Source organism: Aricia agestis, chromosome Z, assembly GCF_905147365.1.
Source record: "Aricia agestis chromosome Z, ilAriAges1.1, whole genome shotgun sequence".
In the NCBI taxonomy this organism is placed as follows: Eukaryota; Metazoa; Arthropoda; class Insecta; order Lepidoptera; family Lycaenidae; genus Aricia; species Aricia agestis.
In genome coordinates this window covers 11,960,462-11,983,441 of record NC_056428.1, presented here as the reverse complement: position 1 = coordinate 11,983,441, position 22,980 = coordinate 11,960,462, and the positions used below count along the sequence as shown (strand labels likewise).

The 22,980-nt window shown below is 35.4% G+C and overlaps 3 protein-coding genes across 4 annotated transcripts in view; 1 reads left to right on the top strand and 2 right to left on the bottom strand.

Annotated features, from left to right (window-relative positions):
• Positions 1-13,849, bottom strand: part of LOC121738580 (dual specificity protein phosphatase 22-like) — a 59,645-nt gene extending 45,796 nt beyond the window's left edge. For both annotated transcript variants that reach the window (XM_042130739.1, XM_042130740.1), the window contains exon 1: positions 13,587-13,849. In XM_042130739.1, the coding sequence (XP_041986673.1) occupies positions 13,587-13,607 (21 nt within the window). In that variant the 5' untranslated portion in view covers positions 13,608-13,849. The remainder of the gene's footprint in view (positions 1-13,586) is intronic.
• A 2,015-nt stretch (positions 13,850-15,864) lies between these two features.
• On the bottom strand, positions 15,865-17,073 carry LOC121738582. Its single transcript, XM_042130742.1, has 3 exons — positions 16,935-17,073; positions 16,660-16,809; positions 15,865-16,074 (listed from the first exon to the last, which is right to left on the bottom strand). The coding sequence occupies exons 1-3, from the start codon at positions 17,016-17,018 to the stop codon at positions 15,949-15,951; spliced, it is 360 nt and encodes a 119-aa protein (XP_041986676.1). The 5' UTR covers positions 17,019-17,073; the 3' UTR covers positions 15,865-15,948.
• Positions 17,074-19,686: 2,613 nt separating this feature from the next.
• LOC121738581 (anamorsin homolog) lies at positions 19,687-22,696 on the top strand. Its single transcript, XM_042130741.1, has 5 exons — positions 19,687-20,081; positions 20,258-20,487; positions 20,888-21,050; positions 21,900-22,006; positions 22,532-22,696. Exons 1-5 carry the CDS (start codon positions 19,940-19,942, stop codon positions 22,634-22,636), a joined length of 747 nt encoding a protein of 248 aa, XP_041986675.1. The 5' UTR covers positions 19,687-19,939; the 3' UTR covers positions 22,637-22,696.
• Positions 22,697-22,980: the final 284 nt, after the last annotated feature.

The window sequence follows — 22,980 nt, the reverse complement described above, 5'->3', positions numbered from 1 at the left end:
TTTGGTCGTCAGCTCTTAGTCGATAAAATATTATCACTTTTGTTAATTTATATTATTATCACATTAATTTTGTTACCTGTATATTTGTAGTGTATTTGAACGGACCTAGTAATTTTGTTTCTTCAATGTAATTTTTACGAAGGTTTTCGAGGGTTGTCGTGGAAGTTTTATCGTATGCGTTGCGTGCAAACGACGCACCTGTTGGGACACTTTCAGTTATTAATAATGGCTTTATGTACTTATTTTTTAACGTATTTCGTTAAATAATGTTAAAGCTACATTGGTATTAAGCACAACATTATAGCTTTATTATATTAAAAAATCAATGAAAAAACTTTTAAAGTATTGGCAAGGAACTAAAAATTTACGAATGAAGTAAGTACTTGAAAATCCGATAAAAATTACCAGTTTCAGGGATAAGCTAGATCACTTTTAAGCGTTCCCAAAACCTACATATACGAAATTTAAGTACCCGATTTTATTTATTATAATATTAGTATAGATTAAATAAACAAGATTTTCTGGTTTAAAGTTTAACTGCCGCACTTAGACTAGAACATTAATTAATTCAAAATTTCGACACAACATACATACATTATCTGTCAAACTCTTCATTAAATTGAAGTTTAATCCTATTTAAATGTCTCTGAGTACGGCGGTTAGATTAGCTATTCAGGTTAACATTTTACAAACGTAATCTTATCTTATATCTTTAAACGAGCAGTTCTTGTGTATATATATATATATATATATATATATATATATATATATATATATCCAACCAAACCAAATAAATCGTTGGATTTATATATATATATATAAATCCAACGATTTTCATGAAATTTAGAATATAGGGGATGTCATTTTCATCGAATACCGAGCAAAGTTCGGTCAAACAGCTAGTATAACTTAAAAAGACACTAATTAGCTAGAAAGTAGACAAAACATTCAACATAGATTTTGTAGGTGGGGCCTTTTCGTTGATGGATACATATCTATTTGTCTTCATTTGCGGACTAATTTGATAAAAGTTTGTTCTGTACTTGGTATGAATGTTAGCCTTACTTTGTTCCACTGATATGCCCTGTAATATCTGTGCGATGGTTTTTTTTTAATGAAATAAGGGGGCAAACGAGCAAACGGGTCACCTAATGGAAAGCAACATCCGTCGCCCATGGCCACTCGCAGCATCAGAAGAGCTGCAGGTGCGTTGCTGGCCTTTTAGAGGGAATAGGGTAATAGGGGAGGGTAGGGATGGGAAGGGAAGGGAATAGGGGAGGGTAGGAAAGTGAATAGGGTAGAGGATTGGGCCTCCGGTAAACTCACTCACTCGGTGAAACACAGCGCAAGCGCTTATTCACGCCGGTTTTCTGTGAGAACGTGGTATTTCTCCGGTCGAACCGGCACATTCGTGCCGAAGCATGGCTCTCCCACGTATAGGGAGATATCATATAATTTTTGTTCAATTAATTTTAAACCCGACTTTTATCAAATATCATTTTACTAATGTATTCATTCGTATTTACGCCGATTCTGCAATTATAATCCAAGACTACTTCGCTTAGGTCTCGATGCAGTCTAGTGAGTCTAGTAATTAACAAAACTACCAAAGTAATATTGTTTTCCTTTATCCTGTATTCACAATAGATTTAGATATCAACATTGCAGTGTATCTTTGTTTGTGTCATATTACTAATGCTATAGACCAGTGTTTTTCAACCTTTCTTATGATGCGACCTGCGATGACGGTATGAAAAATTATTTCGCGACCACCCTTCGCATATTTGTCATGTTAGTATTTTTAACAGTTTATTAAAAATCTCCTACTTAGCCCCAATTTCACCAACGTCTGTTAGTGTTAACAGCTTGTTAAAATGTAATGTCTTCTCTTTCATTCATATGAAAATCGAAAGAGGTAACGTGATACTAATTCCGGCGTTAACTTTAACAGTCGTTGGTGAAATTGGGGCTTAATATATCAATCTTTTAAATCTTTATTGTTTTTAAAGTTCCGTACCCAAAGGGTAAAAACGGGATCCTAGTACTACATTACTTCGATGTCTGTCCGTCTAACTGTCTGTCTGTCTGTCTCCAGGCTGTATCTCACCAACCGCTATAGCAAGACTTCTGAAATACAAATAGTTTTCTCGACTTCTGACGACTCCGACGTACAGAAGCTTAGCGACTCCCCAGGGGGTCGCGACCAACCGGTTGAAAAACACTACCATAGACTAATTTAGCTTCATTTAGAGTTCAATTTAAACCACTTAAAGCGCATCCCAGTTTATCACACCCAGACATACAATTTTGGCCACTAGATATTACTGTAGGTAAGTCAAGTTCACAAGTTTGGCACACAGCCAAACAGTTAATAGATGGGGTCAAGACTCCTAATATTACTAGACATTATGGCACCACGTGACGTCAACGATGCTGGTAGAGGGTCGGTACACATTGCGACATAACGAGGCGATGCAATATGATACATGAAACACTGCAATTTATCTATGACTGGATGACGCTTCAACTCCGTTGCGCCAAAATTCGATTATCGCGCGGGAACTGTACATTTTCAGAATAAAAAGTGTCCTATGACCTTGCTCTAGCTCTAAAAATGGAACTCTGGTTTTATACAATGGAGTAATTACAATAAGAACATGAAATCACAATTCAGGCATCCAAATTAGTCCTAAAAATCCAGGTATTTTATACTCATACTTGTTGTTATGGGGTTCTTAGAGTTACTCAGTCAATAAACTCATAATTTGGGAAATTACCCCGTTTGTGCTCCAAATACTGTCCTATACCCTCGGTACCCCATTTATTTGATCTCTCGATTCCATAAAAAGGATTCTCCTATTCGAAATAGAACCGTAGCAATATTTTTGCGAAATACGAGCTGCGATGAATGTAGAGTTTTTTTATTCATTATCAACTTAACACTTTTTGATTCTGGTTTAATTAGCAAACAGGTACGGCAGAGGAAAAATTGTTTTTTAACCGAATTTAAACAACGTCAAACTTAGAATAGCCTGTATTGCTGTTTTATTTCTGGAAACAAGCTACAAATATTTTTGATGCTTTCATAATATATGATATTACATTGTGTGCCAGATTCGACTCCGGAGTCGGATCTGCGCGATCTTCAAGTCACAGAGTGGCAAGAAACTGCGCAAGACCGCGACAAGTGGCGCAAACATTTTTTTTTTCTTGGCCCCTATCTGGGACCTCTTGTTCTCCCTTCAAGGAGAAGTGACAATTGCTTGCATTTATTTACTTTTTACATTCGTATTAATTTTCATGTTTTATTTACTTACTAATATTTAAAATTTTCTATTTCAATTTCTTAGCATCATACATTATTTCTGTAACATTTTATTTCACTAAATATCTAATTTTACATTTATTTTATTTTACATTTATATTCCTATAGATTTTTATTACATGTTTCATAATTATATTAAGTACATATTTTTCCTTTAATTTTTTGATACATTCACATTTAAGTATATAAATTTTTATTACATAGAATTTTAAAACATAATTTAAACATATTACAACTTTACATTACATTTCTTTTCATGACTTGCTTGGTTTTACATTTCTATATTAATTTATATTAATCCATATTACGGAATATTTTTTCCCATTTATTATTATTATATTGTTACATTCACATTAATTTACATTTTCGTTACATAAGGTTTCGTTATGTGCAATATTACAATTTTACAATTCAAAGTAAGGTACAGGAATTCTGGCCGGTTTTCAGTTGCATTGTGTTATGAACCATAACAGAAGTGCAGTTTTGTGGTGTTATCATAGCGAGCGCAAGTACAGATGGTAGGTAAGTGTGCAGTTACAGATACATCGTCATATGTGTTGTGCTATTTTTGTTTTTTAATATCTTGTCTTATGCCTTACGTGCTTGTCTTATTGGTTTATCAATAATCTCATGTAGGTGCAAAGAATTTTTTTTTTCACAACACATTAACAAATGTTTTATTCATTTACATTGGTGTATATAATCGCATAATTAATTACATCCAATTTACAATTTTCTGCAACTACTTAACACTATTTTTTACTTAGTCGGGATCGTATGCGACTGTTGCGCGCGCTATGACATCCCACTTTTGACGGACCGGACATTCCGCACTAAGTGCGTTGTGGCCTGTGTCATCGGGATGTTCCTTCTGACAATTCGTGCAGCACGGCCTGACACCTTCCTTACGATCATCACACTGAGACTGGTGATGCGTCCCGGAGCAGAGTGCGCATTTCTCCTCGGTAGCGCTACAGAATCGCCGCCCATGTCCGTACCCTAAGCAGCGCGAGCACTGGATTAGAGGGGACTGGTCGGCGACCCTGACGCGCTGGACGTCTATATATAGATGTCTTGCCTCGGTGAAACGCGCAAGTGGCGCAAACTCGTGACGGAGGCCAAGATCCACTTTAGGTCGCTGAGCCATCGTAGTAAGTAAGTAAGTATTGTGTGCCATATTCCCAGGTCTTTATTATCAGGATATTATATAGAGTTTAGAAATCAGGTTCTCTAATAATTCATCAGTCAATACTACAACTACTGAACCGATTTTTTCTGAAATTTGGTATGCTATCACCGCACTTTGAGTAGGGGGAATGGACAGGATGCTTTTTATACCGGAAAATGTACGGTTCCCGCGCGATAAATTTTGGTGCAACGGAGTTGCTCGAGTTATCTAGTAAGGTTAATAAACAGAAAAAAAATTATACGTATTATATTATACAGTTGTGTGAACCTAAATTTTGTACCCCTACACAGTAGATTACAAAAAATACAAGTTACAACTATGATAAAATGTATCACAGATACTATGTCAATAAAGATTAAAATATTTCATCTGTAGTAGGTACCAATCTCACGTCGTATTACCCCATTACATAACAGCTCGCGAGTGAAAATAGCACAGCTATTATAGCGGTTACCGCAAGCTACGATATTATATTATATGTTGGCTGTTGCCTCGTTTGTACTACTTAAAAAATTTGCAGTCACCCTTATCATAATATTAATACGCGAACGAAAAACTTTGTAACCCTTTTTACGAAAAATGGGGAAACGTAGGTGAATGAAATTTTGCAGAGTTATAGTTTATATGGTGAAGGAATGCATCGAGCTAATATTTTTTTGAAATTATGCTTTTAACATACATTTTTTTAACGAATAAAACGTTACACACACTACAACACACACACATGAGAAATGACAGATTTGAGTTGAGTTTTTTTTTGTTTGATTGAGTGACAAGCCTATACATACGAATTATACTCTTTTATTTATGGTTGAAGACTGTTGACAACAAGTTGACAAATTGAAAAAAGATTATAGTTTTTTTTTAATTGAATGTAAGATACTATTAGACAATGCTTACACGGCCAGTCTGAGATCGAGAAGAGTTGACAAAAAATGATAAAGTCAATATTTTTTACAAAATATAGGTCCTAATGTCGTTGAAACTAAGGTGGAATTTCGACCATTGGGCGATCTCTAGTTTATATTTATACGTTAGAGAAAAACTTTGTAACCCTTTTTACGAAAAATGGGGAAACGTAGGTGCGTGAAATTTCGCACAGTTATAGTTTATATGGTGAAGGAGTGCATCGAGCTAATATTATTTTAAAATTATGCTGTTATCATATATATTTTTAACAAATAAAGCGTTACACACACTACGACACTACTACTAGGAAAAATGACAGATTTTTGAGTGACAAGCCTATACATACGAATTATATTCTTTTATTTATGGTTGAAGTCTGCTGACAACAAGTTGACAAATTGAAAATGGATTATTGTTTTATTTATTATTTAATTTTAGATACTATTACACAATGCTAAAACGGCCAGTCTGAGATCAGCTGAGTCCCAGAGACAAGAATTGAAAAAAAACTATGATGAAGTCAATATTTTTTACAAATTAAAGGTAGTAGTCCTAATGTCGTTGCAAGTAAGGTCGATTTTCGACCATTGGGCGATCTCAAGTATACAAAAATAGACATTCCTCCATTTCGGTCTCATTACGGTTTCTGATGAGTTTCTGATGAGAATCCCAATTAAAAGTCAGCAATGTTTTATTCGATGGGGAATTAAAACCTTTGAGGTGACGGAGAAATTAACTCTTCTTGAAAAAGTGAACAATTTTAGTTTAATTTCAAGAATTGGTGCAACAAAAATAACACTGTTTGGTAAAATAAACGTAACTACACCAAGGCACAGTGTGGACAATGCGCGGCGCGACCGCACCACTATTTAAATAAATTGTTACATAATATGTTTAATAGTTTGTGATGTCGCGTTGTAGCGGCAAAACCGCTCCTTCGCGCGGAACATATATAAATCAAGGCATGAGAGGCAGCCATGAGAGCCTCCATCGTCTTTTTCTCCCCTAAATAACTTTTTTATTTTCCCGAGCAGCCGTTGTAGAATTAGATTATATTTTATTGCTTAAACAAAACAAAAAAACTACAGCCGAATATAGTGTCTCCTCCTTTCTTGAAGTAGATTAAAATTCAAGAGAAAAGACTATTTTAAAGTATATGATAAGGCTGGTGCTATTACTACAAGTTTCCATTAAAAACGATAGACATAGGTATCCTACAGGTACCGGTAACATGATGGAAGCTACATAATTCTATAGTGATTGCGGCCAAAGCCTAGAGGGCCAGAGGTCAAACCTAGGTGCTCTCGACTATGGCAGTCTTCCAGCACGGAGTGCCTCTTCTAATGGACTTGAACCTTAAAGCACTCTTTGAGCACTCGACAAGCTAGTGGCTAGGGACTTGTAACAAAGCCTGAAAATTTCAATGTGAAGAATCTTTGTTCTTAAAACCTGGGACCGATGTAAGATGTCTAGGATAATTTCATTAATGAAAAAATAATTTTCTGGCATAATGTGACTTTAAATATAGTCAATAATCTAGTTTTAAAAATCAAGGTGCATTTTTAACTCATTTCATTTCAGTGGAATTTTCTTCATAAACAAAGTGCTGCGCAAAGCGTAGCTAATAGGATTACATTTTCATTTTCAGCTTCATTAAGAAATAATTTGAAAAACTTTAAGAATAATTTATGCTTTACATAGGTTTTAATAAGAGTATTCAATTAATTTATGTACTTACCTTCTGAAATTGCTAAATTCAATATTCCTGAGCTAGGTAGAGTTTTATTACCTACTAGCTGTCCCGGTGAACTTCGTGTCACTTAAAAACCTTCCCTGTACTTCTACGAATATTTTAAGACTAAAATTAGCCCAGTCCGTTCAGCCGTTCTCGAGTTTTGCGCTTAGCGACACATTCAGCGACTCATTTTTATATTATAGATAGGCTCAGACCAAATAAAAATACTTTTTATTTGGTTTGAGCCTATAGGTAGAGTTCAGTTATTTATACACAAAGTTACACGATTTTTGGTTAATTTAGGTAAATTATTATACTTACTTATTAAGTTGATTAAATAGTTAATAGAATCAGGTGTTACTTTGCTGAAATCCATAGCTTAAAATTTTGTATGTTATTATTTTTAGCTAGTTCTTAGCAATATTCCGCGAAATAAACCTCAACATGTAAATAAATCAGTGAGTGTACGCATCGGCATGCGTACAGCACCTCCCTCCTCTCCCACACTCACATGCAAGAACCTTCAAACACCAGTCACCACCACCACACAAGTAATAATGTTAGCAACTTCGTGCGATGCCTCTCACCACCATGCAACTACCACGGACTTGACGGATGTTACAGGTTGAGGTTTATTTCGCGGAATTTTGCTAAAAATAATAACATACTAAATGAAAGTTTTAGATCTGCGATATTCTTTTTAAAATTCAACCCCAAAAGTATCAAAGAACTATCCACTACTAAGTACTATTTGACATTGACGAAGCAGCGGGCAAAAAGTAGAATGTAATAACACCACCACGTTAAAAGGACATTATTGCCCTAGTCAGAGCTAACCACCTGAAAAACCCTGAGAGCTCCACGATAATGGAAGGCGCAGCTGTGCCAGAACTTTCTCGGAAATAACTTTCTTTTTAAATATTAAAGTATCTCTCCTAATGAGTGCGCTTATGGAAAAATTGCTTGAAATGCTTCAGAAGTTTAAAGTGCTTGAAAACATTTCTCCCAGTTTTATGGCTTTTAAAAATAGCAGAATTTAAGTTTCATTTTAGGTTGACATTCTCGTAGGATCCAATATACCTTTATTGTGACTAGGTATAATATGTGTGTACCTTTAACATCTATCTTCTTTATAAAAAAATACTTTTGGCTAAACCGATTGATGTGTAATTTCAGTCTTGAAATATTTGTGGTCCAGGGAAGGTTTATATTAACAGGAAAGTGATACTATTTACGAAGTTCACCGGCTCACCTAGTTTTTAGGGTTCCGTTGCCAAATGGTAAAAAACGGAACGGCCTTATACATTTGTCATGTCTGTCTGTCTGTCTGTCCGTCCGTATGTCACAGCCACTTTTCTCCGAAACTGTAAGAGCTATACTATTGAAAATGGGTAAGTAGATGAAGTCTATGAACCGCATTAAGATTTTGATACAAAAATGGAAGAATTATTAAATATTTTAGGGATCCCCATAGGTACAACTGAAACAAAAAAAAAATTTCATCTAAGCTATGCGTTTGGGGTATCTATGGATAGGTCTTAAAAATCATATTGAGGTTTCTAATTTTTTTCTAACCTGAATAGTTTGCGAGAGAGACTCTTCCAAAATGGTAAAATGTGTGTGTCCCCCCTCTAGTTTCTAAAGTAGGGGCATGATAAGTCTAAAAGAAATATATGATGTACATTACTATAAAAACTACCAACGAAAATTGGTTCGAAAGAGATCTAGCCAGTAGTTTTTTTTTATACGTCATAAATGGTAAACCTTAATTTAACTTTCATTCAATCAACTGAAATATGAAAATAAATTAAAATACCTCTTAATTTCATAAAAATAAACCTTATTGCTGCTGCGGAACGCTTCCCGCGCGACATACGAAAGTTATCTAGTAATGTATGTTTCCTTTATCTCTCAACGACAATAAATCAAGCAAAGGTTTGCAAACATTTCCTGTAAAAGTCAGAGTCATTATAGTTAATGAGTGCGGCGGGACTTGAGGTTACGCTGACAGGGGGCGATGGGCCGAGATACAGCACGTTATAATCGCCGACGATTATACGACGGATTGTTATCTACTTTAACCACACTTTTAAGTATTTCCGCGATAAGAAAGTAAAAACACAGGGTGTAACAAAACTAAGTCATAATTATTAAGGGCGTGCACGGGCTCCTTATAGAGAGTTCAGTGTGTAGTAGCGATGAAAGACCAATTTTTTTCCGTACATTTTCCGGAATAAAAAGTATCCTAGATGTCCTTTCCCGGGACTCAAAGTATCTCCATGCCAAACAACAAAATGATTTTAATTCAATTTAAGCCTGACATAGTTAATTTTAGCTATAATTCATCATCATCAGCTCGTTTTTTACGAGTATTCAACACATTTTCAAATACATATTTTGTTTTTAAGAAAATAACCACATTTATGGAGATTGAGCATTGAATTTCTTGCCCGTACTCTAACAAATTATACCGTAATCACTTCAGAACAGCGTTACGTTACACATCCCTGTGGTACGCCCATCACGTGCAGCTGAATCTGACACGCGGGTACACCCTTATCAATTCCCAAGTCTTCCCTTATCACTATCAGTTTTTAAAGGCAAGGCAGATCGAGATTGGACATAACGCTGGTACTTCAAATCCTATACATTTTTAACATCTAACTTCGCTATCGAAACTATACAGGCTGTAACAAAAACAAGTGATAATAATTTAGGGTGGGTACGTGTTCCTTGTAGAGTTATGTCTTTATTTTTATGAGATTAGATGTCTTTTTAGGGCCTGCTTCACCACTTCCTGATAAGTCACGAATAGGCTATCCACCAATTAACTTGACAGATCTAGTATGGAGAATCTGTCAAAAAAAGTTGTGAATAGCCTATTCGGCACTTTATCAGGAAGTGGTGAAACAGACCCTTGATCTCCTATTTAATATATCAATATTTTTAAACTTTACTGCTTTTCTTACTAAAACAGTTCTCTCGACCTCTGGTGACCCCCCTACAGAAAATTGGCGACCCTCAGAGGGTCGCGACCTATAGGTTGTAAAACACTGGTCTAATAAGATGGTCCATGCGTCTGATGGTTGGTTTACATGTAAATTTTAAATGGTTGGTCCTGATCTCTCGGCAGTGATGTCAGTTACCTGTCCTACTAGGTTACAAGTATGAGACTAAAGTAAGAAACTCAAGGGTGTTCTAAGTATTGTGTAGTACGTACGAGTACTGCGTAGATAAGTACTATAAAATTCTTTTATGATTCGGTATCAATAAAACCCTATAATAGTCATTGAAACCGTTGTATTATGAAGAAAGACTTACATAAGAGTGATCATTAATCTGTCGTAGGTTGGTAATTTTGAAAAGCAAAAAGCCTGGATTGTCGATTGCCGAATATACTTGTGGGGGACAGCTTGCGCTAATTCCCCGTAGATCGACTAGGTCAGCGTTTCTTGAAGAGATGAGGGTGATGATGATGATGATTACTTGATGAGGAGATGAACTTAAACACTTTTTCAGTCTTGTTCCAGGTAGCAAGCACACAGTAGTTCCGAAGCTGGGCAACGTTGGAGAGCGAGTGAGTACTATGGCGGCCGACCCATATTTATATCGGCCCCGGTACCCAGCTTCTAGAACATTCCATGCCTCACCCCCTTGGAAGGAAAATTTATTGAATTTCCATGAAAATTACATTGTTTTACCAAATATATATTGGTTTTATTTGTACAATTCTCTTAGCTATAATTTTACATAATAAACATGTTCGTGCCGACCTCCGTAACCGAAATAATTGCAAAAATCTATTTTTCCTATATTTATACTACCTCGCCGCCCCCCGACATAACGGTCGCCTCTGGCTGTCCCTCTCGCACGGGACTTCCTTGTCTGGGACAAGGATAGCCCGCTCGAGATGTATACTATCTCCCTCACTTTTCGGTTACAGAAATCGGTACTACCACACTGGCTCTAAACCCATCCCCTTGAATGGCACAATTTTTACTGTACACTGATTTCTCACTAAAATGTCCATAGTCCATACACTATTTACTGTCTGTCGTGCACAATACTTAATATAGAAGATCTTAATTCTTAAGTAAGAATTGGGTTCATACTGCGTCGTAGACTTAAGACTCTGATAATAGGATTTGGAAAAAGAGATGAAAAATATAAGAGATAATTGCCAAGATAAACGAAAACGGGGGCGTTTTTCCGGGACAAGGCTAAATTCGATCAGGCCGTGAAGCGGGCAGAAAATTGTTGCCTACAGCTCTGCGTAGTACTTTGTAGGACTGCACTCTGCAGTCTATTGTAGCTACTGATATAGGTATTCTCAGTATAATTTTGGATGTATTGAGGACTAATTCAAACCTAATGAGTAGACATCGGATTATATGCACGATCAAAGTGCCGAAATATGCATGCAAGTATGCACGATAAATGACCGAAATATGCACAATCAAAAGTCACTTATTATTGAAATTTATTATTTTTTGAAGAGCTTTCCGGTGGTGCTGTTAATAAAAGCGTAAATTTTTATAATTTTATTAAATCCAGGATTTTTTATTTTTTATAAGTACAGCACCAATAATAATTTTCTACCAACATTTTCCGATTGCAATCTTAATGACCATCGAAGTTTAATAAATCGGTAACTACTTTATTCAAACTCTGTTTTGTGGCCTCGGTGTATGTCATGACTCATGATAGCTTGTTTGGAGACTACGAAGGCATAAAACTACCAAAATATGCACTATCAACGAAAAATTGCCTAAACATGCACTAACGCCTAAAAAGTGCCATTATATGCATTTGCATATGCAAGTATGAAAATGCATAATATAATCCGATGTCTACTAATGAATAATATGACCCGTGCAATACCAATAGACTTTACGAAACCATATACCTACATTTATTAGCAAAGGGTTAGTTTAGACGTGGCAAGTATTGTAACAGTTTAATATGCCATTGAATACCTATACCTCCTGTATTATCGCCCATATTTTAAAAACACAATGTATAAAGTATAAACTACTTGTCAGCAGGGGAGACTGGGTACGGTTTTGACAATTTTGGTATGTAGGCCAATACATAGTCTATTTCTAATCTTATATCTTTAGGGCATCTAAGAAAAAACTTCCGTCGCCCATGGACACTCGCAGCATCAGAAGAGCTGCTAGTGCGTTGCCGGCCTTTTAATAGCCGGCCGGCCGGGAATAGGGTAATAGGGGAGGGTAGGGAAGGGAAGGGAATAGGGGAGGGTAGGGAAAGGAATAGGTTAGGGGATTGGGCCTCCGGTAAACTCACTCACTCGGCGAAACAGCGCTTGCGCTGTTTCACGCCGGCTTTCTGTGAGAACGTGGTATTTCTCCGGTCGAGCCGGCCCATTCGTGCCGAAGCATGGCTCTCCCACGTAGCGGCCATTGTCTCCCTGTCAAAAAACTTGCCATTTTCTATAGAAACTGCGATTGACAATGAAGCGTAAGCTGATGTTCCTAGTTTAAGGCGATATGGTATTTTGCATACTCGATGTGAACTGAAATATGAAACATAATATATCACTTCGAACTCAATGACCGAATGTACAGTTATGCACTAGGTACACTAAAAAATAAAAATTTGTTGCTGATGGGGTAGCTAGAAATTTTCTTTTATTATTTGCCAAGATTTTGAGATTTATCCATTTGTCCCAGATTTTGGGGGGGTCATGTCCCCTGTGACCCCCCGTTCGGACCGCGCCTGTCGTTAATAAAAAATAAAAATCAATAACCCACTATTTGTCGCCTTTAAGTGAATTTTAACATTCACCTTGTGCATATTTAACGATTCAGTTAGTGGATTCCGTTTATGTCGCCTACCGCTTTGTGATCGTGTGTAGGTGGTATAAGTATTTCGTGTGCACTTTTCCGAGTTTCGTATTTAGGGGTCAACATTTATGATATTTTAATAGTCTATGTGGGATGTAGGTGTTTAAAGTACCTAAGCGTAATAAATATAAAATATGAACGCGAAAATTCTCTTCAACAATTTTAAAAATTGGATATAAGTAAAAGAGGCAAGTTGAAAAAACATATTTAGGAGGTTACTTTGCGGATAAAGTAATTTGGAATTTATTTATCTCAGTAACTAATATTATATTATAGGAAAAAAAATAACTTAAGTAAGTTAAAATTATTTCTAATCGGTCCACAGTCGTCGCCTGAATTTTAATCTTCGTAGGCTTAAAACAAAAGTATTCTAAAGTCCAGAAATCTTGAAAAAATGTAAGTATAAATAAATATTAAATAGTCAGGCTGTCGAACAACCTGGCAAGTGCAGTTCTGCAGGGGAGTCCCCCTCGGCTACGCGGCTACGTCGCTACAGCTACATTACGTAAGACGCGCTACCGCTTACTTCTGTAATAACGTAAATATCATAAATAAACTTACCTTATTCATACCATTCCCCATGATGCCGGTATTTACAAACTAAATAACATTCAAATCGGAATCAACTTCATCACTGTCAACGATCACTATGGCTACATCACGACACCGATATCGGCCCGATATCGCTCCTTATACGTGACGCACGCGACTTTTTATTTACATTAGCACCGTTTAGTGTTGTAATGCACGCGTGTTTCTGTTATCGATCGTTATACGAACATAGTGTTACATACGGCGCGACATTGACGGCCGTCGTCGGTGGAACGCGCCGCGCCACTGACGGACGGCGTCACTGCGTCTGTTTATAATGTAGGGTTGTGCTGAAAGTTATCGATAAAATATTTTTAGGTTAGAAGACCGATTTTCAAGAGTCGAAAGTCGTTTCGATCGCGCGTGAGACAGCTTATTCGCATAGTGAGACAGCTCATAGCCAGCCACAGAAAACGCTTGAGTATCGGTTTAATTCGAAAGAAATGCAAAAGAAACACTGACGAATTTTGAAGGATTTCTTCTGTCGATCTGTCCCTTTGTCCATTTTTATTTCTACCGTAAGTACTTATATATTATATTAGCGGCATGCGTAGAAGGCTAATAGTTGCATTAGAAATACTTATTAAAGTCTACAGGATAGAAACAAAGGGTGTTTTCCAATAAGAGCATTATAGCGCATTATGCGGCATAATGCTTAACGTTGAATGTTTCAACAACAACACCGCTTCGCACAATCGAGCACTATCAAAAGTAGTGGTTTCGCTTGATGCGTGCAATGGATACCAACTCTGACAGAAAAGTAGTTTCAGCATAATTCGACATTAAGCGCCACTGAGTCGCATTATGCTCTCTAATTGGAAAACTAGGACTGACAGTTTCGAAAGACAAATTTCTTTTGCTGATAATATTATGTTACTCTGTCTATTCAACCGTAGAACCCATTCTACAGCTATAGATAATATATATACGTGCTACTCCAATATCATTCAACTGTCAACATAGATCTTATGAAGCCATAGTTAAATAGTTTATACCTACTCATTGTAGTTGGCACTGCATAATGAATAATTGGTTACGTAATAACAAACATACATACAACAACAAAATACATAACTTATAAGCCAGTTTAAAGTTAGTTAGCCAGGCTAACATGCATTTGCGACGGATCATCACTGTGTGGAGTTAAACTGATCGCACATAATATTTTGCCCGCACCGTTCGTGCCGTAGGTATAGCACCGCATATGAAAATCTTAATGGGACTAAAAATAGGATAGGTTTGTCATAATTTTAATGTGAACCGTACAATTAATAACATTTGAAGTGATGATTTGTATGTGATGATGATTTGTTCTGATAATGTTTGGTAACGTAATGACTTAAAAAAAAAATTCTATGGATGTTAATCTGAAAATAAAATGATTATTATTATTATTATTATAGTACACGAAATGCGGCGCGTACGGTGCGGACGAATGTGCGAGGTCTCACATCATTTCATACGACGAATTATAAAATGCTGCGCGTTCAGTGCGTGCGTGCTGATAAATATGTGACCTTTAGTAGTTACAGCCATTCCCTCTCCACTTTAGCCCAGCGATCTTAAAATGTACAATTTCCTGTACCTACAACTCAATCTTTAATAGGAATTGCTATCCATGACTTCGGCTTCGTAATATCGGCAAAGTTACTACTGGACCTTATAAGATCTTAAGTACCTACGCATTTGAATTGGAAGCCCGAAAATAATTATTTTGTTAAGGACGTATTTTACACTTGTGCTTAAACTAAGCGCAATGCATAAGTAACATGTTTATGTTTATTATAGGTACCTACTCAGGCCCGGATTTATAAATAAGCAACATCTTGGGGGCGGCAGCGCCTTAAGGGGGGCGGTAGATTTCGTACATAATTATGTAGGGTGAAAAAAACCATAAAGTGGCCTACACTCATAAAAAATATAAATTCGGCACTGGTTATACTTAATTGACGACCACACCTACATTCAGTGCAGTCATATCTTTCACTCTCAAACAATTATGGTAGCTTGGCTGTTGATGAATCCTATTTAATCTATCAACTCCCAAGAAGTCGAATTTGACCATGATAACAATAGAATGACAATAGATTACCACGATAGAGGGATTAATTTACTTTGAATATAACTGCTATATCTAATAGATACTCAAAACAATATTATAATACTATACTTCTAAATGAATACTTCAAAAAGTTTTCTAATAAGTACCAAGTTTTCATATGATATCAACATAATTAAAAAAGACAAGTTAGTAAACCTTAATCTATATTTCTTCTTATCAACATAGTATTCAGGTCCCAAGGTGTATTTATAGCTCCATCAATATCTTTAGTCACTCTGCTCTCTTCTTAGAAGTTCTTGGTCTGGCAACTAGTGACAATCCTGTTATGATTAAAATAGACCCAATCCACCATCTTATTGATGCGGCTTCACGGAAGATCGTAACTCCTATTAAGCCCTGAAATTGTAAATAAAAAATGTTATGCGCCACCATATTTATCATAGAGCAGTTAACATTTAAAATTTAAATTGATAGAATTAAGCCTGTAATAAATTTTACTTGTACTATCACAGAAGTTGATTCCTAGGCAGATGGGAGACCTACCTACGTAATTTGGTCGCGTTACGTCCAATCCAACCCAGCCGACTGATCACAATTAACATTGAATTGACATGATCTGACCAAATAACGTTGGTTTATCAACTGCATAGGAATCAATTTCTTCAATGGTAAATAAGATTACATTTAGATCAAGTTAAACTAAAACGAATTAATCAGATCTTTATCAGTTTAAAACCTTTGATTATATACTACACTATGTGTAGTATATATAATCAAAGTTTAAGGGCCTGTTTCACCACTTCCTGATAAGTGACGAATAGGCTATCCACCAATTAACTTGACAGATCAAGTATGGAGAATCTGTCAAAGTTGTGAATACTTGAATAGCCTATTTGGCACTTTATCAGAAAGTGGTGAAACAGGCCCTAAGACATTTGTAACATAACATTTATTATGTGGCTATACAGTAAGTATACTTACTGATAGAATATAACTAGAGGCAGCAGATATAACAGTTGGTGCTACGGAATTGGTGGCTTCGTCTAAAGAGCGCAGGTAGTGTCGGCAACCCCATGTATTTGCCACAATCATCAACACCAATAAAAGTGCCCATATCACATAGCTTTCACCCTGGCAATAAGAGACACATTAAAAATATTATTTTGCATGAAACATATATTCACTTTTAATGAGATTTATGCTTTCTTTAGGTACTTAAATTAATAGTTTTCGTAGAGTACCTAGGTTATACATACAACGACTGAATTATTGCCTGATAGTTTTCCTAAAGTGCTTCCTATAGCTGCCCATATTCCAGATTTAAATGCTTCGTTTACCATTATTTCTTATAAATTATAAATAGAAAGTAATTTTAAATTATTTTAATTTTAATGTTTGTTGATTTATGATGTTTGTGACTGCATTTGACGTTGTCATTTGTCAATTATTAGTTGTCAAAATTCTTCATTTTACTTTTATAAGAGACTACATTAGTTTTGCCATTCATGTCACGATTCTTATATCGTTATAACTTATAACCATTGGATAAAACTTAAAATAATCATGTCTCTGTTCTTATCATAAGTTTATTATCAGCCTCAGGATGAATTCTGATGGTGGATGGCAGATTTAAAAAAAATATCCTTGATCATTGGATATTTTTTTATATTTGCTTGTTTCACACACAGAATCAGCCGCTATAAGGAAAAAAAATCGCCCAAGTGCGAGTTGGACTCGCCCATGAAGGGTTCCGCAGCAGCAATATGAAATTAAGAGGTTTTTTATTTATTTTCATATTTCAGTTGAATTAAAGAAAGTTAAATTAAGGTTTACCATTTATGAAAAAACTACTGGCTAGATCTCGTTCGAACCAATTTTCGTTGGTAGTTTTTGTAGTAATGTACATCATTTATATTATATTTTTATTAGACTTATCATGCCCCTACTTTAGAAGTTAAAGGGGGGGGACACACATTTTACCACTTTGGAAGAGTGGCTCTCGCAAACTATTCAGGTTAGAAAAAAATGATATTAGAAAGCTCAATATGATTTTTGAAGACGTATCCATAGATACCCCACACGCATAGGTTAGATGAAAAATTTTTTTTTGTTTCAGTTGTATCTATGGGGACCCCTAAAATTTTTAATAATTTTCCATTTTTGTATCAAAATCTTAAAGCGGTTCACAGACTACATCTACTTACCAAGTTTCAATAGTGTAGCTCTTTTAGTTTCGGAGAAAAGTTGCTGTGACATACGGACGGACAGACAGACAGACAGACATGACGAATCTATAAGGGTTCCGTTTTTGCCATTTGGCTACGGAACCCTAAAAAGGATCAAAGTGTTTTATTAGCCCGGTAGTGCTAGAGTCAAATTCTTTTCTCACTTTTTGCCAGATTCCAGTAGATATACTATAAAAAGTTTAAAAAATGCCTTAGTCTAGGAGTTCCTTAATAAAAGGCTGTAATTATTTATTTTTAAGTAAAAACCTATGCCATATTAGAAAGAAATAAATAATTAACAAAAAAAAAAAAAAAAAAAACTTTCTTGATTTAATTATTTTAATATTTTTGTTTAATTTTGTATGATATTAATAACTAGAAGAATGTGACGTATATTTTATTTCTTAAAAATACACTTAACACAAAAAAAAATACTATAGAATATCGTTACAGTTAATTATTTACATAATATTGTACAAAATTTTAAGATTGTATGTACATACTAAAATGTTACATGTGATACAATATAAGGATTTTTAAACAAGTTTGCATTCAATTTAATCACCAAAATATTCTGAGTGCTTTCCAATTTCCATACAACCCATTTTATACGTGGGAGAGCCATGTTTCGGCACGAATGGGCCGGCTCGACCGGATCAATACCACGTTCTCACAGAAAACCGGCGTGAAACAGCGCTAGCGCTGTGTTTCGCCGAGTGAGTGAGTTTACCGGAGGTCCAATCCCCTACCCTATTCCCTTCCCTACCCTCCCTAATTCCCTTCCCATCCCTACCCTCCCCTATTACCCTATTCCCTCTTAAAAGGCCGGCAACGCACCTGCAGCTCTTCTGATGCTGCGAGTGTCCATGGGCGACGGAAGTTGCTTTCCATCAGGTGACCCGTTTGCTCGCTTGCCCCCTTATTTCATAAAAAAAATATATATATTTATCAAGCTTGCCGGCGCGGCGCTCTCTCGTAAGAAAGAATCGGGAATTCGGGACGCATTATCGCAATACTGCATGCGTTATTATTTCATGGAAAATATTATAATGTATCAGTAGGTACCTATGTATGCAGTTGATTTCGAAAATGTTGAAATGTGTCTATTGATTTATTGTAGTAAATAATATTATAGTTAATAAAATAGGTTATTAACTATAATAATTTATGACTGTATGGAAATGTAGTAAATGAAAAACTTTTCATTAATTTCAGATTTTTAGGTCCCTGTACTAGTTTGCAACTAACTGCATACTTACTGATACATTATAATATTTTCCATGAAATAATAATCTATCTTTTTCATATTATTATAGTTTAAGTTGTAAATTATTATACAAATATGCAATTAATCACTATGACATACTTTGTATTAGAACACAGTAGGTATATATATATATATATATATATATATATATATATATATATATATATATATATATATATATATATATATTAAAGTAAAAGAATATTCAATTTCTTTACCAAAATTCTGTTTTGGTTTTCTTTCTTACTTTCTACGTCAATTTTTCTTTGCCACAAAAAGTTTCTTTGCCACTGGCAATTTACAATGTTACGATCAAAGCTCCGGAAAACAATATAAAAAGAAGGAGGAAAAGTTTTGTATCGATGTGTATGTTGAGTGCATAGACTTAAGTCTATGGTTGAGTGTGACCTGAGGGGCACCAATTACATGGTTCTGTCCCCCCCTGCTAGTACCAATATATACCAAAGAGAATATAATCACTACGTTTTAATATATACTAGAGTACCTAATCTGTGGTTAGTACCTATCTACTCATTTTGGCTTTGACATTTGAATATTCATTTTTCCACAAATTTCCAAAGAATTTTCAGATTAATAATTATCGGACGAACTCGACTGCACGTTTCTTAATTTATCCCAATTCGTAGCCGTTTTAGTACACTTCTTTGGCACCAATTCGGCACTTTTATAATTTATTGATTATCGTACAATCTTTTACATGCAACGGTACGGTATACTTTAAAGATTATCACAATTTAATTAATAGAAGATGGATAATTTAAAAGACAGTGATAACGTGCTCATAATTTGGAATGAAGCTGAACAAGTCGATCTTACGAACTTGGTAAATGAAATCAAAAGCGTAACAAATGCGCCTGTGGTTCTAGAAAACTCAAACATGATTACAATAGGTAAGTGACTTTCACCTTGCATTTTCCTATTGATTTCCTTGATTCAACTTTAATTATAATTTTTATTATATTTATATGCTTCTGCCTTCTGAATTATTTCAGTTTCTTTGTAAACTCTGTCTTTGCTGTTCATAATATTATGTCTTAGAACTAACATTGCGTTAAATAAATTTCAGATTCTAGACCTCCATCCTCATTTGATGCTGTAATCTCCAACTGGTTACCACCTCACTCAGTGCAACACTCTGACACATTACTTGGAACATTAATTAAAATCCTCAAACCCAATGGAAAACTTATAATCAAAGATAAAACAGACATTAGCACAAGTTTAAAGCTTAACGGATTCTTAAATTTAGCAAAATCATCTGATGATGTTTATGTGGCTGAAAAACCTAAATTTGAAGTAAGTAAATCATTATAGTCATAAACTGTGACCAAAGTTAAAAACCCATCAATCCCCAAGCGGCAGCCGGCTGCCGTATAACAATTGAAAATCTAATGTGTCTGCGATATCTACAATGGAAGTGTTAAGTGAGTTACGATTTATTTATAAACCTAAATTTCATCTACATTTTTAATTTTTACACTAAAGACAAATTATACACACACAATAACAATTATACTTCTCCAGCTAAAATGTAATTACACCTACACACATCTTTACACCATTCTTGAGACCAAGACATTCAGAAATAAATGTCAAATTTATAATCTTGAAGTAAAAAACTCACTATTTATATGGGCACAATTTTTTATTTATAATAAAAATCACCTAATAAGTTGAAAATGTTTGCTACTTTCAGGTAGGTTCAAAGGCATCCCTCAAATTGAACAAGCCCTCCGTGTGGAAGTTAGATGACACAGTGGAAGAAGCCTGGGCCAGAACAAACGATGATGAAATTATTGATTCCGATATGCTACTTGATGAGGACGATCTCAAAAAACCAGATGAAAAATCTCTCAGAGGTAAATAAATGCAATTTAAAGCATCTTTTAAAAAGTATGTAATTAAAATTGCTCTTTAACCACATAAACTTTTTTCAAACATGAAAACATGCTATTGTCAAAGTAACATTTTTAGTTAAAAAAAAGTTTTACAATAATTTTCTTATCAACTTTTGTTGCTATCATCATAATGATGATACTGTTGATAAACAAACCCGTTTGGTTGAGGTTTTGTGTTCCAAGTGAATGAGGAATGATTGAGGTTATGAGTTCCAATTCACAAGTCATTGTGTCGACAGCGTGAATCATCTAGTCAAGGATGTTTCAAATCACGTAGACATATTCTTTTCTATTGGACGGCTTTATGTTTTTCTTGATTTATTTAAGTACTTGATTTTTAAGACATTATATTTTTAGGGTAGGCAGTAATATATTCTTTTATATTTTTATGTTTCGAAAAAAAATTGAAAAGGAATTTACATAGAAATAACACTACTTAGTTTAGTTCAACAACCTTTACAGTTTACGACATACTACTCAGTTCATTGAATTATAATGTTAGTAGGTGTGTTTTGTAATATACAATACCAACAGCAATAATGACTGCCGTCCTGATTATTCAATTAGAACACCTATTTTATTTTAGAAGTACACTGTACAGTCTTGGACATAACCACTATTCAACCTCATTTCTTGGTGATAAGAAAACATAAGCATATGCAAATACATATAATGGCACTCTTTAGGACCCAAAATCACTATTTTTTACACCCTGAATATACTATCACCTAAAAAAACTTTAATATGTGATGCAGGATTATGGCGCTAGTTGGTCCACCACATTTTCCTAATAAACATTTATATTTCCAGTTTGTGTTACAACGGGCAAGCGGAAGGCGTGCGCGGACTGCTCGTGCGGCCTCGCGGAAGAGCTGAAGGGCGAGACTAAGGAGACGCCCAAATCATCTTGCGGCAGTGTGAGTTTTAATTTGTATGGGGATGCTTGGATATAGATTTTCATGGCAGGGCCCCCGCTACCATATGTGCAATGTGTGCAATGCACACGAGCGCCAGCCTCTAGGGGCGCCAAATCGTCATCTTTAGGGGCGCCAAAACCAAGGACCCAAAAAACTTGCCTAAAGGGGCGCCAAAATCCTTTTTTTGCACACAGGCGCCAGTAACCCTCGCGGGGGCCGTGCTCCATGGAAAAAGAGTATCGAAATTGGAGTAGTATATGGCTCTACAGTCTACGCGTTGATTGTTAATGATATTTTATTTCATAACAGTCAGTTTAATTGGTTTTGCGTGAAAGCAATCCAGGCAAAATGCATTTTTTCTACAGAAACACTTTCGGAATAGAGTAGCCTAAAGACTACTACTATGATTATAGTACAATACCTTGTTTCAACAAAATTTGTTTAGTAGCTGTTGCTTACATATTATTTTTTTGTCACGTTTCATTGTATGTAGTAAAATGAAAAATTTTTGGTCTGTATTTTCAGTGTTACCTCGGCGACGCGTTCCGATGCGCTACCTGTCCCTACCTCGGCATGCCAGCGTTCAAACCCGGCGAGAAAGTCCTTCTGGATCTCAAGTCAGACATCTAACATGTTAGTCGTGCTGTGATTATTCCTACTTAATGTAATCGTAATAAATATTATAAATGATTATAGTTTTCAATCAATTTTTGTGCTGATTTTTAAATGATAGGTTGCATGATTAGAGTCTAGTTTCTGAGTTTTGACAGAAAATCATCTATTGACTATTGCTTTTGATTAGCTAGCGTTACAAAATTAACCTATCAACAACGCTAGTGAAATAATAATTTTCTGTCTAATATCCTTCGGAAACTGGGCATAGACAGAAGTTAGAACCAAGTACGAAAAGTACTATCAGAAAAGTTATAAAAGACCTACTTTATTCGGTCGCATTACGTCAAGTAGCGTCAAAC

Bases quoted from the DNA above. Each gene is read 5' to 3' on its own strand.
- LOC121738582 (XM_042130742.1), bottom strand. From the start codon at position 17,018: ATGGTAAACGAAGCATTTAAATCTGGAATATGGGCAGCTATAGGAAGC. The intron at 16,810-16,934 runs GTATGTATAACC...TCTTATTGCCAG, and splicing joins CAGGCAATAATTCAGTCGTT to GGTGAAAGCTATGTGATATG. The intron at 16,075-16,659 runs GTAAGTATACTT...TTACAATTTCAG, and splicing joins CCTCTAGTTATATTCTATCA to GGCTTAATAGGAGTTACGAT.
- LOC121738581 (XM_042130741.1), top strand. From the start codon at position 19,940: ATGGATAATTTAAAAGACAGTGATAACGTGCTCATAATTTGGAATGAA. The intron at 20,488-20,887 runs GTAAGTAAATCA...TGCTACTTTCAG, and splicing joins CTGAAAAACCTAAATTTGAA to GTAGGTTCAAAGGCATCCCT. The intron at 22,007-22,531 runs GTGAGTTTTAAT...CTGTATTTTCAG, and splicing joins CCAAATCATCTTGCGGCAGT to TGTTACCTCGGCGACGCGTT.